At 48.3% G+C, this 27052-nt stretch overlaps 1 protein-coding gene across 1 annotated transcript in view; it reads right to left on the reverse strand.

Annotated features, from left to right (window-relative positions):
* Positions 1–19744, reverse strand: part of NSD3 (nuclear receptor binding SET domain protein 3) — a 32273-nt gene extending 12529 nt beyond the window's left edge. The window contains exons 1-13 of the mRNA XM_054396718.1: positions 19046–19744; positions 14964–15032; positions 13992–14151; positions 13442–13596; positions 12150–12653; positions 11065–11191; positions 9636–9736; positions 6713–6758; positions 6054–6184; positions 5298–5426; positions 4569–4695; positions 3590–3787; positions 2428–2598 (exon numbers count right to left, since the gene is read on the reverse strand). Coding sequence (XP_054252693.1) covers positions 2428–2598; positions 3590–3787; positions 4569–4695; positions 5298–5426; positions 6054–6184; positions 6713–6758; positions 9636–9736; positions 11065–11191; positions 12150–12653; positions 13442–13596; positions 13992–14151; positions 14964–15032; positions 19046–19744 — 2617 coding nt within the window. The remainder of the gene's footprint in view (positions 1–2427; positions 2599–3589; positions 3788–4568; positions 4696–5297; positions 5427–6053; positions 6185–6712; positions 6759–9635; positions 9737–11064; positions 11192–12149; positions 12654–13441; positions 13597–13991; positions 14152–14963; positions 15033–19045) is intronic.
* Positions 19745–27052: the final 7308 nt, after the last annotated feature.

The raw sequence follows: 27052 nt of genomic DNA on the forward strand, positions 1-27052 counted from the left end.
CATTTATAGAAAATCAGAGATTCATAGAAAGGGCTGGAAGGGACCTTAAAGATCCTCCAGTTCCAACCCCCTGCCATGGGCAGGGACACCTTCCACCAGCCCAGGTTGCTCAAGGCCTCATCCAAGCTGGCCTTGAACACCTCCAGGGAGGAGGCAGCCACAGCCTCCCTGGGAATGCACAAGCAAAGGCACCAAGAGTTCACTCTCTGTGACCCAGCTGCCCTCCCAGCTGAAGAATACAGGCTGGGGGGTGATGGTCACTGCATCCAAGCTGGTAGTTGGGGGCTACAAGCTGAGAGAGGAGACACCAGAACTCCCCACCCCACTCACTCACTGTATCTGTCTGCAAGATCTGACCTGCGGAAGTGTTTTGGCTTTATAGCTATGTTGAAATTAAGAAAAAACAAACAAACAAACAAAAACATAACAGGGGGGGGTCAGTGACCCTGCAGGGCAGTGGAGGGGGAAGAAGGAGTGGAAGTTCTGCCCTGCAGTGTTTGTTCTTCAGTCCAGCTCCACCACCCTGCCCTCCCCCAGCTGCTGTGGAGCAGTCAGGCACTCTGCTGTCTTCCAAAGGATGTGTTTGCATCCCTCTGTCCTTCTCCACCAAGAAGAGTTTTCCCTCCTTGCTCCAAAGAGCCAGGCAGCCCAGGGGAGAGCACCACAGCCACTGATCAGAAACATCTGGCCAGTAACTCATGGGAAGAGCAGAGCAGCTGAGACCCAAAAAAGATGAGCTACCAAGAGAGCCCCCACTGCCCTTGTGAGGCACAGGCAGAGCTGAGTGCTGCAGAGCAGCTGTCAAAATGCCCAAAGACTGGCTGCAAGGAGGATGGTGTCAGCAGGTCCCCAGGAGGAGTCACAAAGCCTGGCCTACACATGCAGTTAGTGAGCTAGAGTCTGCTTAATGAAAGGCACTGCAGGAAGCTGAGTAAGGACTCTGAAGATATTCATCAAGGACCTCAGGATAAGCAGGTTGTGTATTTTGTAGTCTCTTATCTACATTTGCTCACTTCAGTGGAGCTCTGCAACTAAACACAAAGCTTCTCCTCCTGCTATCACCTCACACTAATTAAAAGACCTCCTCACACACAGGAGCCTAAGCATCCCTACAGCAGTCAGCTCAGAGCAGGCACTCCCTGTGCTCCTGCCACAGATGCTGCCCTCACCTTCTGCAAGAACGATGCCAACCAGCTCTAAACACAAAGCAAACTAAAACCCTACAAGGAAGAGTTTCAAGGCACCTATTTGCATTTCTGCAATGCTGATGTGATTCACACCACACAGAGCCTGGTTTTGGGGTGACCCCAGAAGGTTTGAATAAGGCCAGAAAAGGAGAAATACTGAACCACCTCATAAATGTCTTTTTTACACACCCAGAGGAACCTTTCTAAAGCTCAGTGTTCCTGACTGAGCCTCTGCTTGTTGTTATATCTGATTTTACACTTGCTCCTTCATGATGGCTCCTGATTGCTTGTAAATGAGGAAAGGGGAAGAGAGAGGTAGAAGGGAAATGATTCTGGCACCACCTATCCCTTCCTGTCAAAGATCTCTAAGTTACTATTCTGCTCTTGCACATCCAGGCCAATCTTGCCCACTCTAAACCTGAACACAGGTGAAAAGAGGTCACTCCTGGATTCACCTCAGTTTCACTCCCTTATTATTGACTTTTAGAGCTGCTGAAAAGAATCCATCCAACAGAGACTTCTGGAATACTTTTTAAGATAGATAAAATGACCAACCCCCCTCACCATGTCACCTCAGTTACTGGAGAGAAGAAGGATTTGTCTTGCAGTTTGAGACTAAAAGCAACTGAGGCACACCCTGCAACCTGGCAGCCTAGTGATTTAAAATGCAATAAAGTAACAAATGGGAAAAAAGGGGAAAAAATAAAAGAAAAAAAAAAGAAAATAACTTTGACATAAAGTAAATCCCAGAACGGAACCTGTTCATGCAGTACTGCAAAGGTTTTGCTTTCAAAGTGTGATGAGAGGTATAAATTAGAATGAGTTGGGTTTTTTTGTTTCTATTTTGTAGGTAAATCCAAACTTTTAGCCTTCAAAACTGAACCAGTTTGAAGTTTGTGAGTGGTGAAAGAATCCCCTTCTGCTTAACAGACACTGAATAAGAACCCAGCATCCATTCCCACTTGGAAATCCAGGGTTCGAAATCCATTTTTTTCCTTCTGAGTGCCTGTTTCTGAGTATCAAATATGGACCAAAGTAGCAAACAAAAGTCTCGTGACAACTGTTAACCAAAAATCAACCAAGAAACCAAATCAAATCAAAACTCACAGGCAGCATTTAAGTCCCAGAGAGCCCTCCAAGGAGTTCGTGAAATATATTTTCTTTTTATCACTAAAGTGACCACAGAGCCATTAAAACAAAAAAAGGTGGGGGGAGAGAGAAAGAACCGAAGTGTGCTCACCTCTTGCACAAACGAAACAAAAGCCTACATTTACAGCTGATGAGGAGTGATTCCTTTTGGAATGGTTACTACAGATGAGAATGTGGGATGACACAAACAAGCTTCCTGCAGCAATACAGCCATCTCCTGAGTGATAGGCAATGGGGCATCTGAAACATCTCACCATGCGACCTGTGCAATAGAAATGCAGAGAAATGCTCCAAGTCACACCCTGGAGGCAGGGAGGATATGGCAGAACACCACCACAGGTTTGAGTTTTAGCAGAGAGCTTGATTGAAAAACAAAAAGAAGCATTTTAAACCTTTAAAAGAAAGTTCCACACAAGTTAAGAAACCTTAACTTCAAACCTCTGTGAAGAAAAACAAATACATGCTTTAAATCATGCTACTTGCTTCAATATCTCACTTGATTTCTAAAAGGTTTCTTTAACTTGAAAAAACCTTGTTCTGAAGGCCACTACCAACTGTCCATTTAAAGAATCTCATTCCTTGGCCTTGCTCTACTAGCCCTTGGCTTCCATTAAACCCAGCAACGAGTGCTGTGGATCCAGCTAACTTCACCTTGGCTTTGTTCTACCATACCTTGGCTTCCATTAAACCCAGCAACGAGTGCTGTGGATCCAGCTAACTTCACCTTGGCCTTGTTCTACCATACCTTGGCTTCCATTAAACCCAGCAACGAAAGCTGTGGATCCAGCTAACTTTACCTTGGCCTTGCTCTACCATACCTTGGCTTCCATTAAACCCAGCAACGAGTGCTGTGGATCCAGCTAACTTCACCTGGCCTTGCTCTACCATACCTTGGCTTCCATTAAACCCAGCAATGAGTACTGTAGATCCAGCTAACTTCACCTTGGCCTTGCTCTACCAGCCCTTAGCTTCCACTAAGCCCAGCAATGAACATTGTGGATCCAGTTAACTGCACCTTGGCCTTGTTCTACCATACCTTGATTTCCATTAAGCCCAGCAATGAGTGCTGTGGATCCAGCTAACCTCACCTTGGCCTCTTCCCACCCACAGCAGGACCTCATCATGAAGCAAACCCTTCCTGCCTTGGAGAACAACGAGTTCTATCCATTACCCCTGGAGAGAACCCTTGGTCATGCACACCAATGGATGCAATTTGAGCTTCTCCTGCTGGTGAAAGCTAGCTGTGGCCTCACCTTTGCTGGCTTTGTGGATGTCCTTCTCCACGGAGCAGGCAGTGCAGCAGTGCTGGGGGCAGCGGAAGCCGCGCGACTCGAAGAGGGCAGTGGGGAACTTGCGGACGCAGGACTCGTGGTAGAACTTGCCGCAGGTGCTGACGGAGCAGCGCTTCACGTCCTTGCCAGGCAGCTTGCAGGAGAAGCACGTGTGTTCCCCTGGGGAAAGGAAGGGGGGAACCCAGCTCCAACACCCAGCTCTGTCAGATAGGTGCCACAGAATCACAGAATTGTTGTGGGAAAAGACCTTTAGGAGCATCCAGTCCAACCGTTCCCTAACTCTGCCAAGGCTGGGGCTAAGCCATGCCCTCAGCACCACATCGCTGCAGCTTTGAAACACCTCCAGGGATGGGGATTGCAACCACCTCCGTGGGCAGCCTGTTCTAGTGGTTGAGAACCCTTCCAGTGAAGAAGTTTTTTCCAATATCCCACCTAAACCTCCCCCGGTCACTTGTTCCTTAAGAGAAGAGGCCAACCCTCAGCTCACTGCAACCTCCGTTCAGACAGTTGTAGAGAGCAATAAGGTCTACTCTCAGCCTCCTTTTCTCCAGGATGACCCCAGCTCCCTCAGCTGCTCACCTGCCCTGTTCTCCAGACCCTTCCCCAGCTTTGTTGCCTTTCTCTGGACCTGCTCCAGCCCCTTCTTGGAGCAAGGGGCACAAAACTGAACCCAGTCCTCAAGGTGTGGCCTCACCAGCACTCAGCACAGCACTGGTGTCATCACTGTTAACATCCAAGTTCCTGATTCTTTTTCCACCCTCACCAGGTTCTTGCTAAGTGGAAAATGAGAATCTGGTCTCAGAGGCTAAGAAAGTAAGAGAAGAACCCAAACCCAGAGCCAAAGCCAAGCAACTGCCACCTCTGCTTGCTCTGAGCACTAGATGGCTGCTCAGCAGAAGGGAAATCCCTCCCTGCTGCTCAGGCAGAGGAAGCCACTCACCATTTTTACACTCACTGCAGATGAACTTCTCCTCAGGCATGGACTTCAGGCCCAGACACTCCAGGTGAAAGACACTGCAGCATTCACCCTCGCAGGACACCAGCGACTCGCCTGAGCTCTCACAGATCTTCAACAAGCAGACACAGCCAGTCAGAGAACCAGGGGCACCCACAGCCCTAAATGCCAGCCACTGCCAGGGGTTCAGGAGGCTGAAATCTCTCCAGAGACCCAGAGATTTCAGACTGGCTGAGATCTCTCCAGAGCCAAGATAAGGCAGGAGAGCAGCACCCTGTGCAGGCCTGTACAGAGGAGAGGCACTGCAGCATCCACCTGAACAACTCATTTCCTTGTGCAGCTGAAGAGCCACAGCAGCTTGCTCCTCTGCTATTGACCAGCAAAGTGGTCAGAAGATTCCAGAATTTTCTCTCCACAATATTGGAAAATTCTCACTCTGCCCTACCCTGAAAGACCACCTGGAATCTTCAAATGGAGCAGAAAATGGCATCTACTTTTTTCTGCTTATGCTGGCAGGTCTGGGTTAGATCCCACTTGCTGGCTTTTGAGCTTTCTGGCATGCAGGAGGGTTTGGGAATCATTTCTAGAAGAGCCTTGATACTGTGTCTGAGACACAGTTAAAACAAAGCAGTGCAAATTGAGGAAGTTCACACCAACAGAAATGGTGGATCCACCTCTAGCACTCCAGTATTCCTGCCCAGCAGCACCACTTACCTGACAAACACTGTCCTTCTTACTGGTTCCAGTTCCTCTCCTGGATAAACTGGAGTCTACTGACTGCACATCAGAGGCATCAGCATCAGCTGCAGCTGAAGGGCTGTCTGAACGCTTTCCAAAGCTACCCTGGAAAGAGGAGAAATCCAAGGCACTCAAACAAGACACTTCCAAAGGACACTGAAAAAAACCCCCAAAACTAATTTATGTCACTGCTAATTCAGATCATTCAATGTGTTAAGAGATCTCTGTGGTGGTTCAAGGTTCAGGTACCTTTAAGAAGGTCACAACGACCAAAAAGGATAAGAGTCCTAAGGGACAGACCTGGTCAAAACCAAGACAATCTCTCAGCTAGACTCAGCTGCTCAAGGCCTCACCCAACCTGGCCCTGAACATCCCCAGGGAGGAGCCATTCACAACCTAGCACCCTCATACTGAAGAACTGCTTCCTCAGCTCCAGTCTAACCCTGCTCTGCCTCAGCTTCAAACCATTCCCCTTGGCCTGTCTCCAGACACCCTCAGGAAAAGACCCTCTGCAGCCTTCCTGTAGGATCCTTTCAGCTATTGGAAGTCCCCTGAAGTCTTCTTTTCCCTAGGCTGAACCCAGTTCCCTCAGCTTATCCTCACAGCAGACAGACTGAGGTTTGTTTAGACATGAAATGTGTAGAGAATAACATTCACAAGCTCAGCAACACGCAGCTGGAAAGCTTCTTAATGCTGCTGCTGCTGCCAGGTTAACCCAACCAGTCCCTTTACCTGGACATCATTGAGTCCCCTGGAATCAGAGTCAGAGGTGTCTCTGTAAGCCGAGCTGGTCAGCTCCACGTCGGTCGAGGCGCGGCTCCTCTTCTTCAAAGGTTTACAGGAATCTGAAATCTCGCTGGCACCTTAACACAACACACTACAGTCAGTTGGAACAGAGCTTCCCAACCTTGTGCTTCAAAATCAATACAGCAAAAAGAAAGGTGAGAGGCAGCCTGCAGCTGTTCTCCGCTTGCTGGCCTTCGTTTGCAGTTTGTAATCTGGACGCTGGTTTAAATTCTCTCTGAAAAGCTGAAAATTAACTGAAAACCACCCCCAGGAAGTCCCTCTGACAAACTTGTGCAAATGCTGACAGAGTGGAGGAAGCTACTGAATTGTTCTATAAGAGAGGATAAACCCTCAGGAAATTAACTTTTCATCACTCATCTCTAAAACATAAAGACTTATTTTGCTTTTCAAGAGCTGCCCAGGTGCAGGACTTACTTTCTGTGCTCATCAACATCTTTCCAACTAGCAACACCACCACCAAACCCCCCAGAAACCCCTCATAGGAGAAATCAAATCAGCACCAGAAAGCATCAACCCCTCACAGCTTAGAGAGAACAAACCCCACTGCTGCTGGGCCCAGGGAGCTGAACTCCAGTGCCACTCACCTTTCTGCAGTCCTGTCTTCACTGCTGTCAGTGGAACCATTTCAACCTGTTTGAATAGGAAAATCCAGAGTTAAAACCAGAGGAATTTTTAGCCCTAGTATTAAAAAAAAGAAAACATTTCAGTGGTTAGCATCTCTGAACTCAGATGTAGTCTGTCCTCCCCCTCCTCTCTGTCAGCCTTCTTGTCCTGTGGGTTCAGTCCTAGCTGCCTACATTGAAGGCCGGGGGCCAAGGCAGCCAGGCGTGCACTAGCAAAGGATCCTTCCCAACGGCTCCTGGGGGGCAGGAAGATGACAGGGATGCGTTATCCATGTCCAGCAGGCAGGAGCAGGGTTCACTCTGGCAGCCAGCCCTGATGCTTTGGTAGCCCCACACCTCTGTGAGCACACATCCCCCTCAGCAGCTCTGACACAGGGTTAGTCAGGCACAGCGCAGGGCTGCTCACGGCGCTCCAGCGCCCTGCGCTCCGCAGCTCCTGGCAGCGGCTCTGCTCCCTGTGGAGAGCCCTGCAAGGTACCTGCCATGGCCTGCACACGGCTTGGCTGAGCCCTACATGGCAGTTGCAGGGCCCTACACGGCAGGAGGCTTCACTCTCAGGACACAGCTAAGCAGGCAAGTTCACAACCCTGCAAAAATGCCTCAAGTCCTTGGTCCTACAGCAGGAGGGGGGAAGTTTAGAAACTGCTCTGCCGAGGTCCAAGTAAACAGGAGAGAATTTGGTGACTGCACAACAGTTAGAGAAGAAAGAGCTGGTGCCTAAAATCCTGGTTTTAAGGTTAAGAATTACAAGTTCTTTCTTTACAAGGTGGTTACAGATGCAGGTAGAAAACAACATTTGGCAAATAGTTAAGGATTATTCTCTAATTTTTTTAAAAAATACTTTTATTTCATTGTACAAGAGGTAAAAACATACAATAGAAGGATTTGTAGAGGATACATTTGGTATTACAAATATAAAATCTAAAACAATCACTTTATTTCTCCACTGGTCACTGTAACAGTAGCATCAACATTTGGTTTCTGTCTCTTTTTTTTTTTTTTCTTCCCATTAATTCGCTTTCCAGTTATCATTTTTTTTTTTATACCAAGCTGCTGCAGACTAATTTTGGGAATCAGTTGCAAGAAAAAAAACTTGACTTTGGGTAACAAATATTGTTGCATAACTGTAAAGGAGTTAGTAGATTGGGGGGTTTAATATAACTTAATACATTCAAAGGTTATGAGCATTACAGTGCAGCTGAGTCGAACTTTTTTTTAGTCATTTACTTCTCCTGAGAAAAGCACTTTCATATCCACAGTCTTCATTAGCTAGAAGCAAGCCAAGCTAACTGGGATCCATGAAGTTCAGATTGTTGGTTCTTATACCTTTAGTTAAATTAAACAAACAAAAAAAACCCCAAAGCATTTACAAACAGAAAAGGACTCATCTGAAAATGAAGAGGCTGCGACACCTCCTGGGTGAGAAGCTTGAGGGACTGCGCCGGGCAGCTTGAGCTCAACACCTAAGTTGCTTTAAAGTGGCTTTAAAGTTCAAGAAGTGGCTTTAAAGTTTCAGCAAGAAACTCTGCAGAGTTAAGAGCATTTCTGCTGAGCACAGCCATGAGTGCTGCAACCTTCTTTAAAGTGAGCATAGGGAGACACTGGAACAGGTTGCCCAGGGAGGTTGTGGATGCTCCCTCCCTGAAGGTGTTCAAGGATGAGGCCTCAAGCAAACCTGCTCTAGTGGGAGGTGTCCCTGCCTATGGCAGGGGGTTGGAACTGGATGATCTTTAAGGTCCCTTCCAACCCAAATTATTCTCTGATTCCATGAAAATCCAAAGCAAAACAGGAAAAGAAAATCAGTGACTGGGTCCCAATTTCCATCTCTGAAGTGCAAAACGAAGCATCAAGGGCAAAGAATAAATTAAGAGATAAAACAATTTTCCCCCTTCCCATATAAATCTTTAGCCTGTCTGTTCCCTTTTTTTTTTTTTTTTTTTAAAATCCTCCCTGGAATAAAAAAGCTACACTACAAAATACTTGCTATAAAAACACTCAGGTTTCGAGTGGAGAGGCCCCTGTGAAGAGTGGCAAAAAAAAAAAAAGCAATCAAGCAGGTAAGGAAAAGAACCAACAACTTTGACAAGCTTGTTAAAAAAAGTGTATTCAGTTGTCATGTCAATGTCCATCCTCTGAGCTTTCCTCCTCATTTCCATGCAGGATTTTATCCCATATCTATGGTGTTTTTGAAAGCAACAACATTTGTCTATCTGACATCCAGATTGAAGGAGCACCCTGTACATGTTAGATCTACTGAAGGAAGAAGAGTATACCCCAGAAGGTCTCTTTTGCTGCTGCCAACATAAACATCTGACTTAATTCAGCTTTAAATTAAAAATAATTCTCAAAGTCCATTTTCAATTGCATTAAATCAGTCTAGAAAACAAAAACAAACAAAAAAAACCCACCCCAAAACAACAAAAATAACCCCAAAAATCTCAATACAAACCAGCAGCTAAATCAAGAGCAGAAGGTAAGAAACCTTGGTGGCAATTCCATCAAATAGAAACAACTGAAAGAAAAATAATTTTGTTGTTTGTTGGTTTGTTTGTTTTGTTTTTTTCTCACAACAGAAATCTCAAAAAGAGGAAGGGTGGCAGGTTCATTAGGAGTCTTGCATCAGTGAGTTGTCTTTTTTTTTGTTTCCAAAGCCTGACTGATACTGTGAAGGTGGCAGTAGCAGAGTCACAGCAATGGGAGTGACAGGGAGGGGATTTCATGAAGGATAGTCCAAAACGAAACCCAATGCGGGGGGGTGGGGAGGGGAAACAAAACTAAAAATAACCAAAAACAAAACATGGAGAAAAAATAAAAAGGCACCAATATAAAGCCACAACATTTATGAATACAATATATTTTAACTCTCTACATGGAGGAAGCCAACCTGCTCCTTTTTGATCTTCTTCTTTGGCACAACTTCAGTGGATTTCTCAGACTCTGAGCGGGTTCGAATTGATCTTCTCTGTTGCTTCTTTTCTACTGAACCTGGAGAGGGAAAAGAGGTTCCCATCACATCCAGAGATTCATAATGGTTTGGGTTGGAAGGGACCTTAAAGCTCATCCAGTTCCAACCCCCTGCTGTGGGCAGGGACACTTTCCACTAGACCTCAAGGCCCCAGCCAACCTGGCCTCGTATCACAGAATGGCTCAGGTTGGAAGGGACCTCAGAGATCATCTGCTCCAACAGGAGTTGTTTCCTCAAGAAGAGAGTTTTTAGCCACGTGCACTGTATTCAGTCTTCCATACCATGAGCATCCTACTGGACCCAAAAGGTCCTTTTCCATAGCCAAGGAATGTCTGAGGCTACAGCAAGGACATGATTAGGTTACAAGCATAGCAACAAACACGCAACAGTTAATGTGGATTTCACACAGCCTGTACGAAGTGGGGCTGAAAAAGCAGAAGTCACTGTAAAGGCTGAAGGAACTTGAAAAGTTCTTGGGTTAGGATGACTCAAAACTGTCTCTTTTCAGGAACCTCCACCCTTTCACCAAAGGGTTTCTGCCTCTGCCCGAGGACAGTGAAAGGACACGCTGCAGACAAACCTGTGCTGCTGGAAAGAACCCAATCCCTCTGGAAGCATTCACAGGATTCCCATCAGCTGTTTCTCAGAACATGAAAACCAAACTGGCTTCCTGTTCCAAGCCTAGAAAGCACTCATCCTGTGGACCTTTCTCATTCTTCTCTTCTACTGTACTACAAATTAAACCTAAGACAGACAGCTCCAGGCTTTCCCTTTCCAGTCTCCAGCTCCACTATTTTCTTCTCCCACAGACAAGAAACTTCAAAGCGCAGCACTTTAGGATGAGGTCCCTACAATGCCTTCAGAAGGAAGCACCACCTCATTCTGCTGCTGGAGTTAGCTGAAGCCATTTAATGGTCACCATCCTTGATGAAGGTCATGTAGGATCTCAGACCAGGCCTAGGAAAGCACTCAGCTGGGAGCTACCCCCACTGAACTGCACCACTGCCACTCTCCTCTGCTCCCAGCTGTATTTCACAAGAGGTGCAGGCCCCCAATTCCAGCACTCTGCTAACATACATCCAGTGTCTTCCAAACCAGCTGGCTACCTGCTCTCCACAAGGCATCCACCATCCTGATTTGATGACTTAAAGGTACTCTTAAGTTGCAGATACTACAAGCTGAGGGACCAAAACCCATGACAAAGACATCCTGTGCTCCTCGTGTGCTATATCAGCCACGCTCGGTACTGCCACTGTGCAAGCAGAAAGATGATTCCTTTTAACCAGTGAGCTTTGAGAGATTTGTGTTTCAATTCAAGTTCAGACAAGGATTCTCCAATTTCTCCTACCTGTCGACCCTGAAGTTGTTTCAGGAGAGGACACATTCTGCACTGCTGCTTTTTCATTTCTCTGGTTTGAGGATGAGTTGAGTTTCTCTTGTCCTTTGATGCTGATTTCTGGTTTGTTACCAACTCCCTTGGAAAGAAAAACAAACAAAAATGAGATTGTCTTAACCTAGTTAGATCTGCTTTTGTTAACAGGCATCCTGATCTACTCCTAACCCTCAGAACAGAAACATTCAATACGAAACACACACATGGTGAGAGCTGCTACTGAGCTGCTTCCCTGCAGACCTTCCCAGCCCTCATAATCTTCCCCTCCCTCAAGGAAAAATAAAAACCCACCAAAAACATATTGCAAGGACTTTTCTAAACATTACCTTCTCTATAATACTTAGCATGAAATAAATACCCTCCAGGTAGAAAGGCAGAATGAGGAGGCAGAGAAATAGTCCTAAACCTTTTCCTTACACTGACTCTGAGAAGCTGCTGTGCACCTGAAGGAAGCTGGGAGGCAGAACTCGATTTAAAAGGCTGTTATACAAAATGTAGTTCAGTTTATAGTACAATATGAACAGTTTTGGCATCTCACGTTTTCTACAAATCTAATGGGTTTAAGATTTACAGAGAATTTCTGGATTGTTTTCCAAATCACAGAAATCATTGGGTCAGAAGGGACCCTCAAAGGTCATCCCGTCCAACCCTCCTGCAGTCAAGCAGGGATACCTCCAACTAGAGCAGGTTGCCCAAGGTCCCATCAAGTTTAACCTTGACTGTCTCCAGGTATGGGGCCTCAATCACATCTCTGGGCAACCTGAGTTCCAACTAGAAAGCTGAAATTCATCAACTTCAATGTTTTGAACGTGACCATCTGTAGGAAGCTCCTTGGCCACCACTCAAAACTGGTGTCTCCAGCTGGAGATGTTTGGGTGCACTGGAATCAGGAGTCCAGCAACACTGCAAGATTCTCATGTCACAGCTGGCTCCTGGGGTAGGTTTCACCTCTCAAGGACACAAAGTCAAGCTGCAGAGTAAGAAAGGCTTGTCTAATTCATGAAGGAAAAAGGAGCCACCTCCCCCCGCCAGGCACCTACCTTAGTGGAATAAACAAACTGATCGATGAGCTTCCCATCCCCGGCAGCGTTCTGAAGGGCAAAAACCTGTTCAATCTTAACAACCGGAGACATGTTGCATTTCTGCAGGTCCAGGTTGTGCATGGTGATGGAGGCTGGTAAGGATTTTCTAGCTGCAGCTGTTTTCCAGGCGATTTTGACAGGAGGTGGCTCCTCCTCTTCCACGCTGGAGTGGCGCCGCTGGCTCTGCCTGCGCCCCTCGGCTCCGGCCGGCGACGCTGCTCCGGCGCTGCTGTGCTCGGGCTGGCTGCTGGGGGCCGGCTTGGGCCGCCGGTTCTTCTTGCTCTCTGGTTTGGCAGCAGCAGTCTTTTTGGCTTTTGACAAAGCCTCCTCTGGCTCTTTGTCTATATAAATGAAGGTGTATTGCTCTATCCTTTCTTCCCGAGTCATTTTCAAGGCTTTCTCGGCATGGGCAATGCCAATGTCCCACTGAGCTCGCTCCCTCTGCGGCCTGGGTTTGCGGATCTTAAGGAACAGAGAGAAGCAGTCAATGACACTGAAGGCTTTGGCAGGTGTAGAGCTTCAAATGCAAGCCTCAGCTTGGTCAAATCTCTCAGAGCAGATTTCAGTTTGCTGGCCCTTTAACAGGGTGTTTTTTTGGAAGGTGGGCAGTGAACGCTCTGCTTGCAGCACGAGCAGACACTCAAGCTGGATTGTACCAGCAGTAAAAGTGTCTGCCCTGAGTGGCTGCTTCACTGCAGGCAAGAACAGGAGGCAATATCCAATCCCCTAATTCTGAGGCACAGAATGAACCCCAGTTTATCTACATCCAAAATCCTTATTTTTTTCTTAGCATGGTTTGGGTTGGAAGAGACCTTGAAGGTCATCCAGTTCCAATCCCCTGCCATGGGCAGGGACACCTCCCACCAGCCCAGGTTGTTAAAGGCCTCATCCAGCCTGGCTTTGAACACCTCCAGGGAGGAGGCATCCACAACCTCCCTGGGCAACCTGTGCCAGTGTCTCCCCACCCTCAATGTAAAAAATTCCTTCCTTGTATCCAATCTACTACAGGTGTAAAATGATCTCTCATGCCCAGGATGACTGCCATCAGGAGGAGCTCACAAAGCAGGCTCAGCCTTCACATCAAAGCCATGAGCCTGGAACCACTGTTGTTATCTTTGTGAGAAGCACTGCTGCCAGTGGAACACAGGCACTTTAGGGGGTAAAGTACTGCCCAGCTTCAGAGCTGCCCCACCAGAGCTTCCCTCACACAGGCACTGCAGACAACCCCACACTACTCATGCTGGTCATACCTTCTGTTTCTCAGAGTGGTTGCTGGCTTGCTTGGCAGCCTCAGCCAGGAGCTGCTCATACTGTTTGTGTCCCCTGTACTCCCTCACCCTCTTCTCGTGCACCCAGGCCCTCTCCGGCTGGTTGCTGAAAAACTGAACGTGGTATTCACGGGCACCTGGCAAAGGAGAAACCCCAGTCAGCAGCTTGCTTTAGCTTATGCCTTCCTCCTCCACATCACTCAACTCCTGCAGCTGGAAGTGCTGAGCTAGTTTAGGGCCTGGCTTCAGCCCAGCTGAAGGTGGGAGGTGAATTCACCCAGGCAGCACTCAGCTCTCACCTAGCAGTGTCCTCTCAGACCAGCTGTAGAACACTGCACAGCTGTGCACCAGGCTGTGCTCACCTGCAGCCCTCACTTACCAGGTCCTAGTTCTACACAGCTCAGAAGAGCCCTGCTCAGCACACAGACAAGCAGAACTCATCCCACCAAGGGAGTGCAAAGAGAAGGTACTGTTAACAGAGGAACAGCTACAGACACCTGACAGAGCTCTGGCAAAGCTCCTCCTCTCTTACCTCTTGTATTAATTTTGGTATGAACATCAAGCTGGGGGTCACATGAAACCATGCAAGGCCACCATGGGTACGTTCCCACCTTGGACCAAACCAGATCGCCAACCTGAAACTTGATGTCGTGGGTGGCTTGTGTGGGCAGAGAAGGCAGCAGCTGCTGGACCTACAAAGAAAGAGCAAGCTTAGAGCCACAGGAGACCATTTAGTGCAGTCAGAGATGCACACAATATCCACAGGGATTTATTTTTTCCATCAGCTATCCCTGAGGTTTCATAATTTAACACACGAGAAACATCCCTTAGAAACATGACAGGAAGGAATAACCTAGAGCCAGGACTGACATGGGACAGTGAGTGACAAAGCACAACACACAACAGCAACCCCCTGAACCCCAAACCAGGGCCAGGAGAGACAAGGGACAATCAGTGACAAAGCAGGACCCACAACAGCAACCCCCTGCACCCCAAACCAGAGCCAGGAGAGACACAGGACAGCCAGTGACAAAGCAGGACACACAACAGCAACCCCCTGCACCCCAAACCAGAGCCAGGAGAGACAAGGGACAATCAGTGACAAAGCAGGACACACAACAGCAACCTCCTGCACCCCAAACCAGAGCCAGGAGAGACACAGGACAGCCAGTGACAAAACAGGACACACAACAGCAACCCCCTGCACCCCAAACCAGAGCCAGGAGAGACACAGGACAGCCAGTGACAAAGCAGGACACACAACAGCAACCCCCTGCACCCCAAATAAACTTCTGCTTCACGAGTTAAGGAATTTGCTTTGAGGATAAACCAGAGCAACAAATACAGTACAAGGAGAGATGTTTAGATGGAGTAATGATGAATGAAGAGTTTCAAAGAGACAGCAACAGATTTATCCCACAGATTAAAGCTTCCATGGTGTAATTAGTCCCAAATTAGCAACATGCTAGATGTTGAGAAAGTGTTAATTGGTGGCTGTACTAACCGGGGTGTCCTCCACCACTGCATCTTCTCTTGGTCTCTCTGATACCATGCTAAGCCTCTCATTTGGTCTCTAGAAAATGGGTGACAATGCAGAGGGGGGAAACAAAAGGAAAATAAATAGAAAGAAGGTAAGGGGACAGTAAATAAATATGTTTTAAAAAGCCAATAATGAAACCAGGCAGAAAAAAAAGATATTTCAGAGCTAGAAAGGCAACCACAAAGCCGGAAGTGTGAAAATGGTGACTCCTCATGGCCACTCCAAAACACAGCAGCATCACAACTCCAAACCATTTTTCCCCTCTACACCTTTTTACCTCTGTAAGGTGTGATGGTGATTATTCTCCTGTGGCAGGAGAATGTACACAGAAGGACAGAAAACCTGAATCACTTTCCTCCTACATGAATATACAACTCCAAAGAACCAGAGAAGAAGGCATGAAGGGTATCTGTAGCATCCTGATGGGTCTCACTGCAAAGCAGCTAAAAGCTGAGTCACCAAAAGCATCTTAAATACACAAGGTGAAAAATGGTAACATTCATGTGCTGCTGTACAGAGTTGACAAATAAAATGCATCTGGAGGTTCAAAAGTCAACAACCTGAAAGCCTGTGGAGCATTTCTGAGCCAGGCTGAGGAGCCACGTGGGCTGCTCTGGCACAGCAGGGCAGGAGGAGGTTTTGACAGAGGAGAGATCACCCCTGAGCAGGAGCCAACACCAGTGGTGGTGTGGCCACGATAGGGAGCTTGAAGGCTCAGCAGATAAGAGTGGGCCAGGAGCTATCTGCCAGGACAGAGAGCAGACATTTGGTTTACTGGAGCAAAGGAGAAGTTAGCAAAGGACTCAGAGCACAGAGAGGAGCCAGAAGTGCATTGAGAAACAAATAATGCTGTAGACCCAAGTGGCAGCCAGTGCACTGAAAAGGAAGACAGCAGGGCCTAACTCAGCTCAGGGGAACCCAGAACATGCATGGAGATCTCACTGAGAGCAGCCAAGGGCAGTGCTGGCACAGGCCAGGGTCTCATTTGGAGCTGCCTGTGGAAAGCCATCATATAAGAGCAATTACAAAAGTTTTTGCTGGGCAGAATTCACTCCTCCCTGGGATTCCAGCCTGTCTTTTGCTACAGAGGCTCAGTGGGAACCTCACCTCTGCAAGACAGCCAAGCTGGGTACACAGTTGCAGCATCCAGCTCCTCACAGAGCACAACTCAGCAGCAGAGTCCCTTAGCAGCATGAGAATTCCAAACTTAACCTTCAGCAAGGTTTTCATAATGTTTTCATTTCAAATCAGCCCTAAGCTGGGGGGTTTCCAGAGATGCCAGTGTCAGGAGGAGGACACAGCTGCACGTCTGTTTTCATACAGCCATGCTGACTCAAGTGCAAACCAGAAACTGTTTTGCTCCTGCTCGGATGATCCCAAGTGCAAAAGCCTCACACCATTAACACAGAAGATGATGAAAATGTAGATGATGAAGGTACACAAGGTGGAAAACCAACTGATGGGGAGGGTGAAATTGAGACCGTGCTGGGTAACTCGTTACAAAACCCAGCAGCACAAAATCCTGCTGCCAGCAGAGTGACCTGGCTGAAACAGGGCTGGAGAACACCAAAGACTTTACTGCAACAACAGTAAGGGAAGCAACAGGAAGGATAAAAGCAAGACCAAGATTTCTGGTGAGTTCTGGATGATGGACATGACAAGGACTTGGAATTTGAGAGGCAAGGTTCAGTCTGGGACAGACAGGACACTGGAAAAGAGAGATTACATCCTCGTGACAACCAGAGGGACAGGCACAGCCAAAGCTTCAAGAGCAGGACTGGAAGCCCTGCTAAGAAGGAGGACAAAATGGCAAGGGCAATATTGATGGAAGCCTTGAGATGAGGCCAAAACACCTGGACAAAGACAGTGCTGAATCCTGAAGGAACCAAACTCACTAATCTAAGTGATGCTTTGGGGTTAAATGTACAATTACAGCAAACAAAGGACAGGTGGGTGAGGAACACAGAAGCAGCAGAGGGGATCAGCAGAGCAGGCCATGAGAACAGACCTCTCCTTCCTCTCCAAGCAGGTATAACACAAGCACAGAGGTGATGCCTCCCCAGCACAACTGCCTCCACATAACAGCTCTTGAAGCTACTTCAAAGTGGCTTCAAACAGCACTCCTGAGGTGAAGGAAATGCTGTACAAGCACAGTCAGGGACCACTGGGACTGGAGTTGCAGAGTCCAGGTCAAGTTGGGATCACAACTATTATCAAGATCTTACTGAGCTTCATTAGTCAGCTGCAGTAATTAAATCCAGAAGCTCAGAACGTTGACACACCACCAACCTGACCTCCAGAAGAGGTCTGCTTACCACGGGGAGGTACGAGAGCTGTCAATAGCCCTGGTGAGGGATGTGTGTATGAAACCAGCACGTTTGCCATCAAAACCACCACCACCACCACCAATAACACTACACCAAGCACATGAACCTACTCCACTAGAGCAGAGTCTGGTCCTACAGGACAGGATCTTCTCCCAGACCTCCCAACCCCCAAGGCTTTCACAGGAACTTACAGAAACTTGGCTATGTCCTGTAACAGCCTGAGCTGGGCCATTTCTGTCCTGGCCTGGTACAGCAACTTCCCCATTGCCACTCACCACCCCTCCCTCCTGAGGCTGGGAGAGACAGAAATCAGTATCACAGAGCTGGCAGGAAAAAAAAAAAAAAAAAAACAAGAGAAAAGGAGACAGAAGTAATGAAGTAGCCTAAAAAAACTGGAAGAAAAAGAATGGTTGAGAGCAGTGAAACCACTAATTTGTATCTCTACTTGCTGGAATCTGAGTTAAAACAGCCCTTACACCTACACCCCTGTGTGTGGACAACCACAGCACAAACCCCAACAGGAACTGGAACAGACACCAGTGCTGAACGTTCCCCAAGGTCTGCTGAGTCAACTGGGATTTCCAGTTTGCCCACTGGGTTAGAACACCACCTTCTGCTGGCTGCTACAAACCCTCCTGAGCTCCTGGGGTTTGCACATTGTCACCATGTTTAGAGTATCTTTCAAAAGTTCATTCAAAGTCGGAGTGTTGAATGCTCCCAAGAACACTTCCCATTGAACACCCCCAGGAACCTCACTTCCCACCTGGCACCATGTGGAAAGGCAGAACCACAGAAGAACAGAACAGAAGAGATCTTGGTTGGAAGAGATCTTTCAGATGGAGTCCAACCTTTAACCCAGCACTACCAGGTCACCACTAAACCATGGCCCTTAGCACCACATCTCCACAGCTTTGAAACCCCTTCCAGGGGTGGAGATTCCACCATTGCCCTGGGCAGCCCAGGACAGGCCTTGACAACCCTTTTGTGGAAGAAATTGCTTCTCATGTACAACTTCAACCTCTCCTGGCACAACTTGAGGTTTTAGGAACATCTCTGCTTTTGGCCCAATGCTCCAACTTTGCCACTGTCCAAAGGGCAGCACACTCTGAGCAGGCTAAACCAGCAAATAATACTAAAATAGATTAGATTTTAAAGATCCCAGAATCCCATCATGGTGGGGTTGGAAGGGAGCTCTGGAGGTCATCCAGTCCAACCCCCCTGCTCAAGCAGGGCACCCACAGCAGCTTGCCCAAGGAGCACAATGGCCAGGGGTGGTTGGAAGCTCTCCAGAGAAGGAGACTCCACAACCTCCCTGGGCAGCCTGCTCCAGGCCTCCAGCACCATCAAAGTGAAGAAGTTTTCAGTGGCCCTAATCTGTTGCTCTTCCAGAAAACCCCCAAACCAGAGCAGTTAGATGAGTAGCAACCAGGAAACTCCTTTTCTGACTACACAAAACGAAGGAGGAAACTCAAATTCTGGCTTCCTAGATGGACAATGTGGGGTTCAAAGATTCATTTCCACACAGTCTTTTAACCAGAGCCGTGGTGTGTCCTGGCAACACAGCTCCCAGCAAGCCTGAGAGGGAAGCAAAGCCTCATGGTGTACAACTGAAAGCAAGGCAGAAACACCACCAAAGACACAGAACTCCATCATCATCAATACCAGCTCTACAGAGGGCTGAAACTGGAGGGTTGGGTTGGTTTTTTTTTTTCCACTTACATTTTGCTCCTCTGGTTCTAGTTTGGGAATTTTGTGTGCCTTGCGCTCTTCCGCTCGGGAAGAGTCATGCTTGCTACTTTTTTTCCTTTTCTCTTTCCTCCCTTCATGTTTCGCCTTTGCATACTCACTGGCTTGGACTTCATTCAAAAGGTCCCCGCACAGAGAGGACTCAAACAATTCCCTGCCGTTCTGGATCGTTTTGGTTATTTTTAATTTGATCTCTGGGGAACCAGTCTTCTTTGGAATCACCGGGTGGGACACTGCGGGGGGCGCTGGGGGGGGTGCTGGGGGTGGCTGCTGAGGAGGGGAAGGTTTCTCCAGAAGGTCGTGCGGCCTGGCGCTGCTGGAGTTCTCCAGCTGGTAGTACTCCGGGGGACTAAAGGTCCTGCCTGTACCGAAGCCGTTGGCGGAGCCGTTGGGGTACTGGGCGTAGGCCTGGTACTTGGCTTGAGGTTCATACACGTTGATGGTGGGTGGGTAGCCATTGGTGATGGGGGGCAGCTCCTCGGGCGTGGGCGTGGGGTAGGGGAAGCCTTGCTGCAGGGCAGCCTCGTAGGGCGTCTGGCCACCATCTTCAGCGATGTCACTGCTGCCATCAAAGGCATCCTCTTGGCGGATGTTGGCCGAGTCAATGAGTTGAGGTGGTTGCTGAATTGTGTTTCCCATGATCCCTTGCATGAAAGAGAAAGAGAAATCCATTGTTCTGCTCCAGCATCCTTAGCTTTCCCTTTTTCTCATAGGGCCTACAGGCAGGGGGGGGAAGGGAAATGAGAAGTCAGTGTAAATCAGAAAGGTAATAATTAAGGAAATTACATTCTTGAGAAATAAATAAAAAAAACAACAACCCAAACCAAAAGAGAACTGAATTTCCCCTCTCCCCTTCACAGCCACCCCTGAGGGTTGGCATGACTGAATTTTTACAAAGGGCTATTTAGCCTCTGCTGCAGATCAGCTTTTTTTCACAACCTCTTTCATCTTTTCAAGGACATTGAAAGAAATGTTACCAGCACCTACAGGTGCTTCAAACCCATGAACCTGAGTGTGACAAAGTCAGCAGAGTGGAGTTAAAACTCCAACCACTCTCTGCAGCCTTCCTAGTTTGGCTCTAGGAAGCGTTATGCTAACACAAAGCAGAGACTGTGACCCTCAAGCAGGCAGAAGATACCAACTCCTCTTGCCACTATAGTCACTGCAAACTGAACAAGCCAGAAAAGCCACAGCAAGACCACTCAAAGCAAGGGAGAAACCTCCTCTCTTCCTCCCACAGCTCCTCATCAAAATCCAAGAGAGATGAGCAGCCCTTTGGGCAGCAGGAGCCCTGAGTCATGGCTTTTTCTGCACACAGTGGCTTGGTCATTCCAGCTCAGCTGCTGGGAAAACCTGTTCATGCTGTACACAGCCTCAGATGGAGCTTCCCAACCTCTTCCCCCACCAGAAAAGCAGAGTAGGGTTTGCACCCACTGGCTCCCAGCAGCTGAGTGCTGATCCTGATCTAGTTGAGGATGTCCCTGCTTACTGCAGAGGAGATTGGACACTTGGAGGTCCCTTCCAACACAGACCATTCTATGATTATTCTCCTTACTCCCTGTCCACCACTTTATTTTCATGTGAAACACTTTGGGCTTAAATACTAAATGGTTCTGAGGGAATGAAAAGAAGCCTTCCATGACAAAAGATTTCCAGAAGCTGAGGTTAGTCAGAGAATTAGAGCACAGCTTGGGGAAGCTGTTACACACACACCCTCCCCCCCATTTTCCATTTCAGATTGAAACAATAAAATCAGCCTAAATCCAAGTTAGATTCCCAAAACTCAACTCATGACAACTGTTGCCTCACCCAACCAATCCCAACACTCGATGAGATGAAGCATCCAGAAAACTACAGGTCAGGTAAGAAACCCCTTTGCTCCCAGTCAAGGTCAGTTTAGCTCTCCCAAAGCAAACAGAGCTCTGTGTTATTGATTCCCTCTCTGTGCAGGCACACAGGAGGGTTGCTGTGCCCTTTTGGTCGGGGTTTGGAACGACATTAACACATCCCACAGCCGCTTTTCGTAACCAGAATCAACACAGAATCCTGCCCACGTGAAATTCTCACCCTCCCAACACAACACATCACAATACCTTATCTCAAGAGCCTGCAAAACACTACCAACACTCCCCTGCTCTCAGCCTGCAAAGCAAACTGAGAAGTCAGGACCATGAAAAGGAGGAGCTGGAGCAGAACTTTGCTGCTTTTTGTGGACCTCACAGCCTGATCACATCGATGCTTGCATTCATCTTTAGTGGCCACTGCAATCAGCCAGGGGCACACTGGTCACGGTAAGAAGTCCAGATAATGATCAGAGGGCTGCAGCACCTCTCCTGTGAACACAGATTGAGAGAGTTGGGGCTGTTCAGGCTGGAGAAGACCTTATTGTGGCCTTCCACTATCTTAAGGGGACCTAAAAGAAAGCTGGGGAGGTGTTTAAGGCCAGACTGGATGGGGCTATGGGCAACCTGCTCTAGTGTGAGGTGTCCCTGCCCATGGCAGGGGGGTTGAAACTAGATGATCCTTGAGGTCCCTTCCAACCCTAATAATTCTATGACTTAGGGAACAAGGCAGCAGAACAAGGCTGCCCAGCAATGTTCACCAATTGCAGTAGCTTCTACCTCTTGTGCCTGCAAACACCCTCCCCTGTCTCCAACAGTGGTCTCCACAGCAGCCACCAAACCCACACAAAGTGCTTCTGCCAGGGGGACAGCACAGCCCAGGGGACAGCAGGTGGAGCAGGCAGGATTGCAGATCAAGGTCAAAACACAGAACCACCACCACCCATTCTAGGAAGAGGAAGTGGGACCTTCTGTACTGTTTACCAATTAATTGTTACTTAGTGTCTGCCAAACTGGAAAGCAAACAACAGATTTCTCACACCACTAAGATAATGGCACCCAAAGCTGCTCCTGTGACTAAAGCCAGGCTCAACCTTTGTCTTCTAAATACTTAGAAAAGAAAGTCCAACTTAGCTTGAGAAGCTACACCACCTTGTCACACCCCCTGGCACATCCATTGCTGGGCGGACACAGTCAAAGACATTTTAGCCTTACCCTCCATTTCCCAGGTTTTTGTTGTTACTGGTTTCCTTTACAGTAATTAAATCATTTTTTTTTTTTACCCCAACACTCTGTAACTAAGATCTTTTTTCTACTGCATTGCTGACTTTCTTCTTCAAAGAGCTTCTGCATCTGAAGAACCTGGGATAGAAACCAAACTATTTTGTGCAGCATTTCATGGGGACACCAGGTCCAGGTCAAACTCTGCCTGTACTGTACCCCTCTGCATCCTCTCTGGTCCAGCAGTGGGTCTCCAGCTGTGACAGTGCCCAGTGCTGGCCTCCACAGGCACTGACTGAGGAGGGTTTTGTTATAGCACAAAAGTTGTGGATTAACAAACTTCCAAACACTTTTCCTTGCACTGCATTTAGGAGCTAGCAGTAAAAGAAAGAGAGTGTTGATTTATTTTGTTGAATTCATTCCTTTCTGGAGCTCCTCTGGGCTAAACAGAGCCTGCTGTGAGCCTGTGCTTCACCATCAGGACAGTTTGTGACCTGCCTCACGACCCTCCCCTACCAACAGCAGAAGAAAGGTTTATTGCTTCACTGAGCTTCTCCTCTCAAGAGCCTTAAAACACAAGAGCTTGCTCTCCTCCCACAGAGCTTGCATCACAGAGAGCTTCTTCCTTCCGAGTTTTTTGCTGGCACAAGGGTTAACACACCCAGGTTTTCCCACCCTTCCTCCTTCCCAACACTCTGCATTGCTTGGTTTGTTTCTCATCCTACCCAGGGAAACGGCGTCAGGGCTGTCCCACAGGGAGATGCCAGCCCTGGAGACACAAAACAGAACAAAACATGAGTCCTGGATGGGCAGGAACCTCAGGGTTTAAACCCAAGGAGGGATTCGCTCTGTCAAAACCACCCCCAGGCCCTAATGCAAAGCTAAAATATCAACACTCAGCTGAAGAGCTGCCCCATCCTTCCTCAGCAGAGGGTCACTACCTCAAGCCACATGTAAGGAGGATTTTCAGTGCCTCCCAGAAAAGTATTTCAAGTCAAATTCTTCTCACCATAGCTGCAATCACTCTATTAAATTACAGTATCAGCCTCCTGCAAGCTGTAGAATTTAGCTTCCAAATATGACCCACAAGAGATACTGCACCATAGGACAGGGTAACTCCACCAGAGGACACAAGTGAACTATTTCAAGGTTTCTAGGAAATGGATACTTTATAACAGCTTGGAGAGAGCTTAAAACCAAGGAGATCTTCAAACTACAACTGAGTTTCCCTATGAGAGAGGAAGAGTTTGTTCTCCCAACCCATTCTGTCCTCCTCCTTTCCCACAGCTGCAGCAGGACCTTTGGAGTGAGCAGGGAAAAGAGGAATGTTTACAGACTCCACACATGGACACTGCCTGAGTAAATATTTTCACGTGGCCCATGGGAGAGTCACAATTCAAAGTATCAGAGGAAAAAGTAAATGAAATAAAAACAAGCAGCAGAAGATAAGGTTGGGTCAAGCCAGCTCTTTCTTACACCAACACTGACTTTGTTTCACTTCCCATCCCCAGCTTTGTAGTTTGACTGAGCATAACTTGGAAAAAACAAAACCAGTGACACCTTCAAGAGTGCATGGCCAGGCTTGGGCAGGTCTCAAAGTGATTAGGAGTCCTCTGGGCTCATGGTTGTCACCCCCAAGTACACTGATCTCAAGCCATTTTCATGTGAGTCTTTCTCAGCTTCACCCTTAGCAAACAAGATGCTGTGGAAGTTCTCCAGTGCTGCTTTCATGCTGCAGGAGAGCAGTAAGTGACCCCTCAGACGATCAGTTCTGAATGATGCCAACCCCACCTGACCAAAGCTGCTCCTCCTCCCCAAGAGGGTTACACAAAACACAGCAGGGCTTACCTAGAAAACACAACCTCTGGCATCTCCTGTGCTATTGCTCAACCAGGAGGAGCTCAGAAACGTGAGAGAGGACACTGGAATTGTGCAGTATGTAAGAGAACTTTCCTCAACATCAGGAGCACCCAACACTGCTCCTCACCAACAGGAGCCCCAGCACAAGGAAGGAGGGCACCCCCAAAGCCTGCTGGCCACAACTCAGACGTGGGCTGTACCTCACCAAGGCAGCCAGAAGGCAGCACAGAAGGATGAGGCCTTCCCTGCCTGGCCAAGACACAGAGAGGAGATCTGAGCCCCTCCTGCCCACTGCCAGCAGCCTGGCACCCTGCTCAGGCCAGCACTGGCTTCATCACCCTGGGGCTGGCTGTCACCACAGCTCTCTGCTGAGAGCCAGGCCAGGGGCAGCCCTGCCCCAGGCAGCTGGGTGAGCTCTTGGTAGAAGTGAGGCATCTGCTGCCAGAACAGAAACTGTCTGCTGGCCAAGTGATGAGCTGAGAAAGCAACAGTTTGAGTCAGGCTGACGTGCTCAGAGGTGCCACTGCCTCGTCACCCTGAGCTGGGCTTTCTATCCACAGCCTTGAAAGCAGAAGTCCTAGGCCAGCTTTGTGCACAAAGGACAACCCAGCTCAAGTTCACACAGACCTAAGCCACAGCGGTTCAAGGGTGTGCTCATAAACTGCACCCCTTCCAGTATCTGAAAGGGGCTACAGGGGAGCTGGGGAGGGAATTTTTGAAGGGCTTGTAGTGACAGGATGAGAAGCAATAGAGGGGAGATTGAGACTGGAGAGCAGGAAGAAATTTGGTACAGTGAGGGTGGGGACACACTGGAACAGGCTGCCCAGGAAGGCTGTGGCTGTCCCCTGCCTGGAGGTGTTCAAGGCCAGGTTGGATGTGGCCTTGAACAACCTGGGCTGGTGGGAGGTGTCCCTGCCCATGGCAGGAGGCTGGAACTAGATGAGCTTTAAGGTCCTTTCCAACCCAAACCATTCTGTGACTCTATGACCTGAGCCAGCACACAGCCATTTTCTGTGCTGTATCCAACCTGTGGCTGGGACTGGTCCCCTCCAGCATCCAAGCCACACAGCAGTGGCTCTCCACAGCTGCCCACTGCCACGTGTGCTCCACAAACAGCTCTCTACCCAGGGCAGGCTGGGCTGGGTGGGATTTTTTTAAGTGATGCAACCAACTTCTGTCATTGTTTTCATCACTCCTCTCCAAACCCTAAGCATGGAACTATGTGAAATGCTCCATGTGACTCCTAGGGCAGCTCAGCACACACACACCTGGAGCCCTCACCAGAAGTAAAGATGCTCAAGATTGTTCTACAGCCATGCCACAATCACTTGGAGGGCCACCTTGACCAACCATAACAGCACCCTGTGGAGCTCAAACTGTACGAGCTGCAGACAGAAATAATCTTATTGATTCCTGCACTCACTATTTGCTGTTTCTTGGTCGTGCTTTGTTTTGGATCTTTACAAAATCACCCACACAAAGTTTTGCTTGCACAGGTTAAGGCAAAGCCAAGTTGGGTTTTGTTGGGTTTTTTTGTTGTGTTTTTTTTTTTTTCAACTGCACACAGATGCAACAGCAGCAAAACTGCAGCTTGTGGGATTTCTCCTGACTTCAGCTGGAGCAGGCAGCCTCTTCTGGCAGACACAAAGGGTGAATCAGAGCTTCTTGACAAACTCTATAAAGCTTGTGGCAAGGCTGACACTTGCCTGTGCACCTTGTAAAAGGTGGTTTGGTTTGTTGCTTGGTTGCCCTTTTTTTTTTTTTTCAGTGCCAAAAGAAACAGTCACATCTGTGACATGGTTTTGATAAGGCTTTTAGCAGGCTTGCATTGGTGACATGGAAAGAAACTACTCCACCAGCAACCAAGAAAAGTGCTGGGCATCAAATAGAGAAAAGGTCTTTGTCTTGAAAATGGGCTTAGAGCAATAATGACTTAGAGCCTCAGGATTCAAACGAGAAACGTGGACAAAAAAAAGATCTTTTGTTGTTCAGGGAAAGCCAGGGGGTGATGGCCACAGGGAGCCAAGAGGCTGATCTTTGGCAGCACCAAATACTGTAGGAGTGGTGACATGCATTCACACGTCAAAACCAGTGTCAGGACTGCAATGTGTCCCATGTGAATCACCTCAATCTCAGGCAAGCCTGCTGGCTACAGCTGTGTTAAACAAAACCTGCAGTCTTTGATCACCATCCTCGGCTCTGCTCTCCAACTTCATCAAGCTCACGCTGACTTTTTGGAGCAAAACCTTCTCAAGCAGTTCATCAACACAAACATTTTTTTCATTTGCAGCTTAGTCAAAAGGAGCTACAATGAGGCACTGCAAGCCCTAAACTGTCAACAACAGGGTGCAATTTTTTTTTTTTAATTCTGATTTTAGGTTACTTTATGTTGCCCTTTGGGTCGGTTGGTTTATATAGAGCTATGTTATCATTAAGATTAGTTTTTAACCATACACTGGAAAATCTGAAACCTGGATGACAATTGCTGAGGGGATTGACAGTCAAAAGAAAGCAAAGCGAAGCTCAGAACAAACAATGCAATACCATCATCGGGAAAAAAAAAAAGAAAATTGAAATACAATAAATCCAAGAAACAACAAATCCTTCACTTGTACTCCGTGTTTGGGAGCACACAAGGAAAGCTTTTATCCCGAGCTGACAAGCACGCAGCTGGGTCACACAGACGCTTTGCACCGTGCAGGAGCGCGGGCCAGGCTCCATCCACAAGTTTCTCCCCATCATAAGGTTTGAGGCTGGCCGACATCAGCTCACCTGGCCGGGCCCCTCTGAAACCTGGCCTCTCGCCTAGTTACCTGCCGCGGAACCGCCGCCGGCGAAGCGAGGCAAAGGGAGGCGGTGGGCGCCGCCGTCTGCCCCAAACCCGGCCACTGGGACAAGCCAGCGGGTCCCGCTGCGCGACACGGAGCGCAGCCTGGTCCGGCCCTCCGCGGCCCGGCCCCGCGCCTCACGGGGACAGCGAGCCGCCGCCGCGCCGCCCGACCTGGCCCTGCTTGGCCTCCGGGGTCGGGTCGGGTCGGGACGGCTCGGGGCCCACCGC

The sequence above is a fragment of the Indicator indicator genome, chromosome 38 (genome assembly GCF_027791375.1).
Source record: "Indicator indicator isolate 239-I01 chromosome 38, UM_Iind_1.1, whole genome shotgun sequence".
In the NCBI taxonomy this organism is placed as follows: Eukaryota; Metazoa; Chordata; class Aves; order Piciformes; family Indicatoridae; genus Indicator; species Indicator indicator.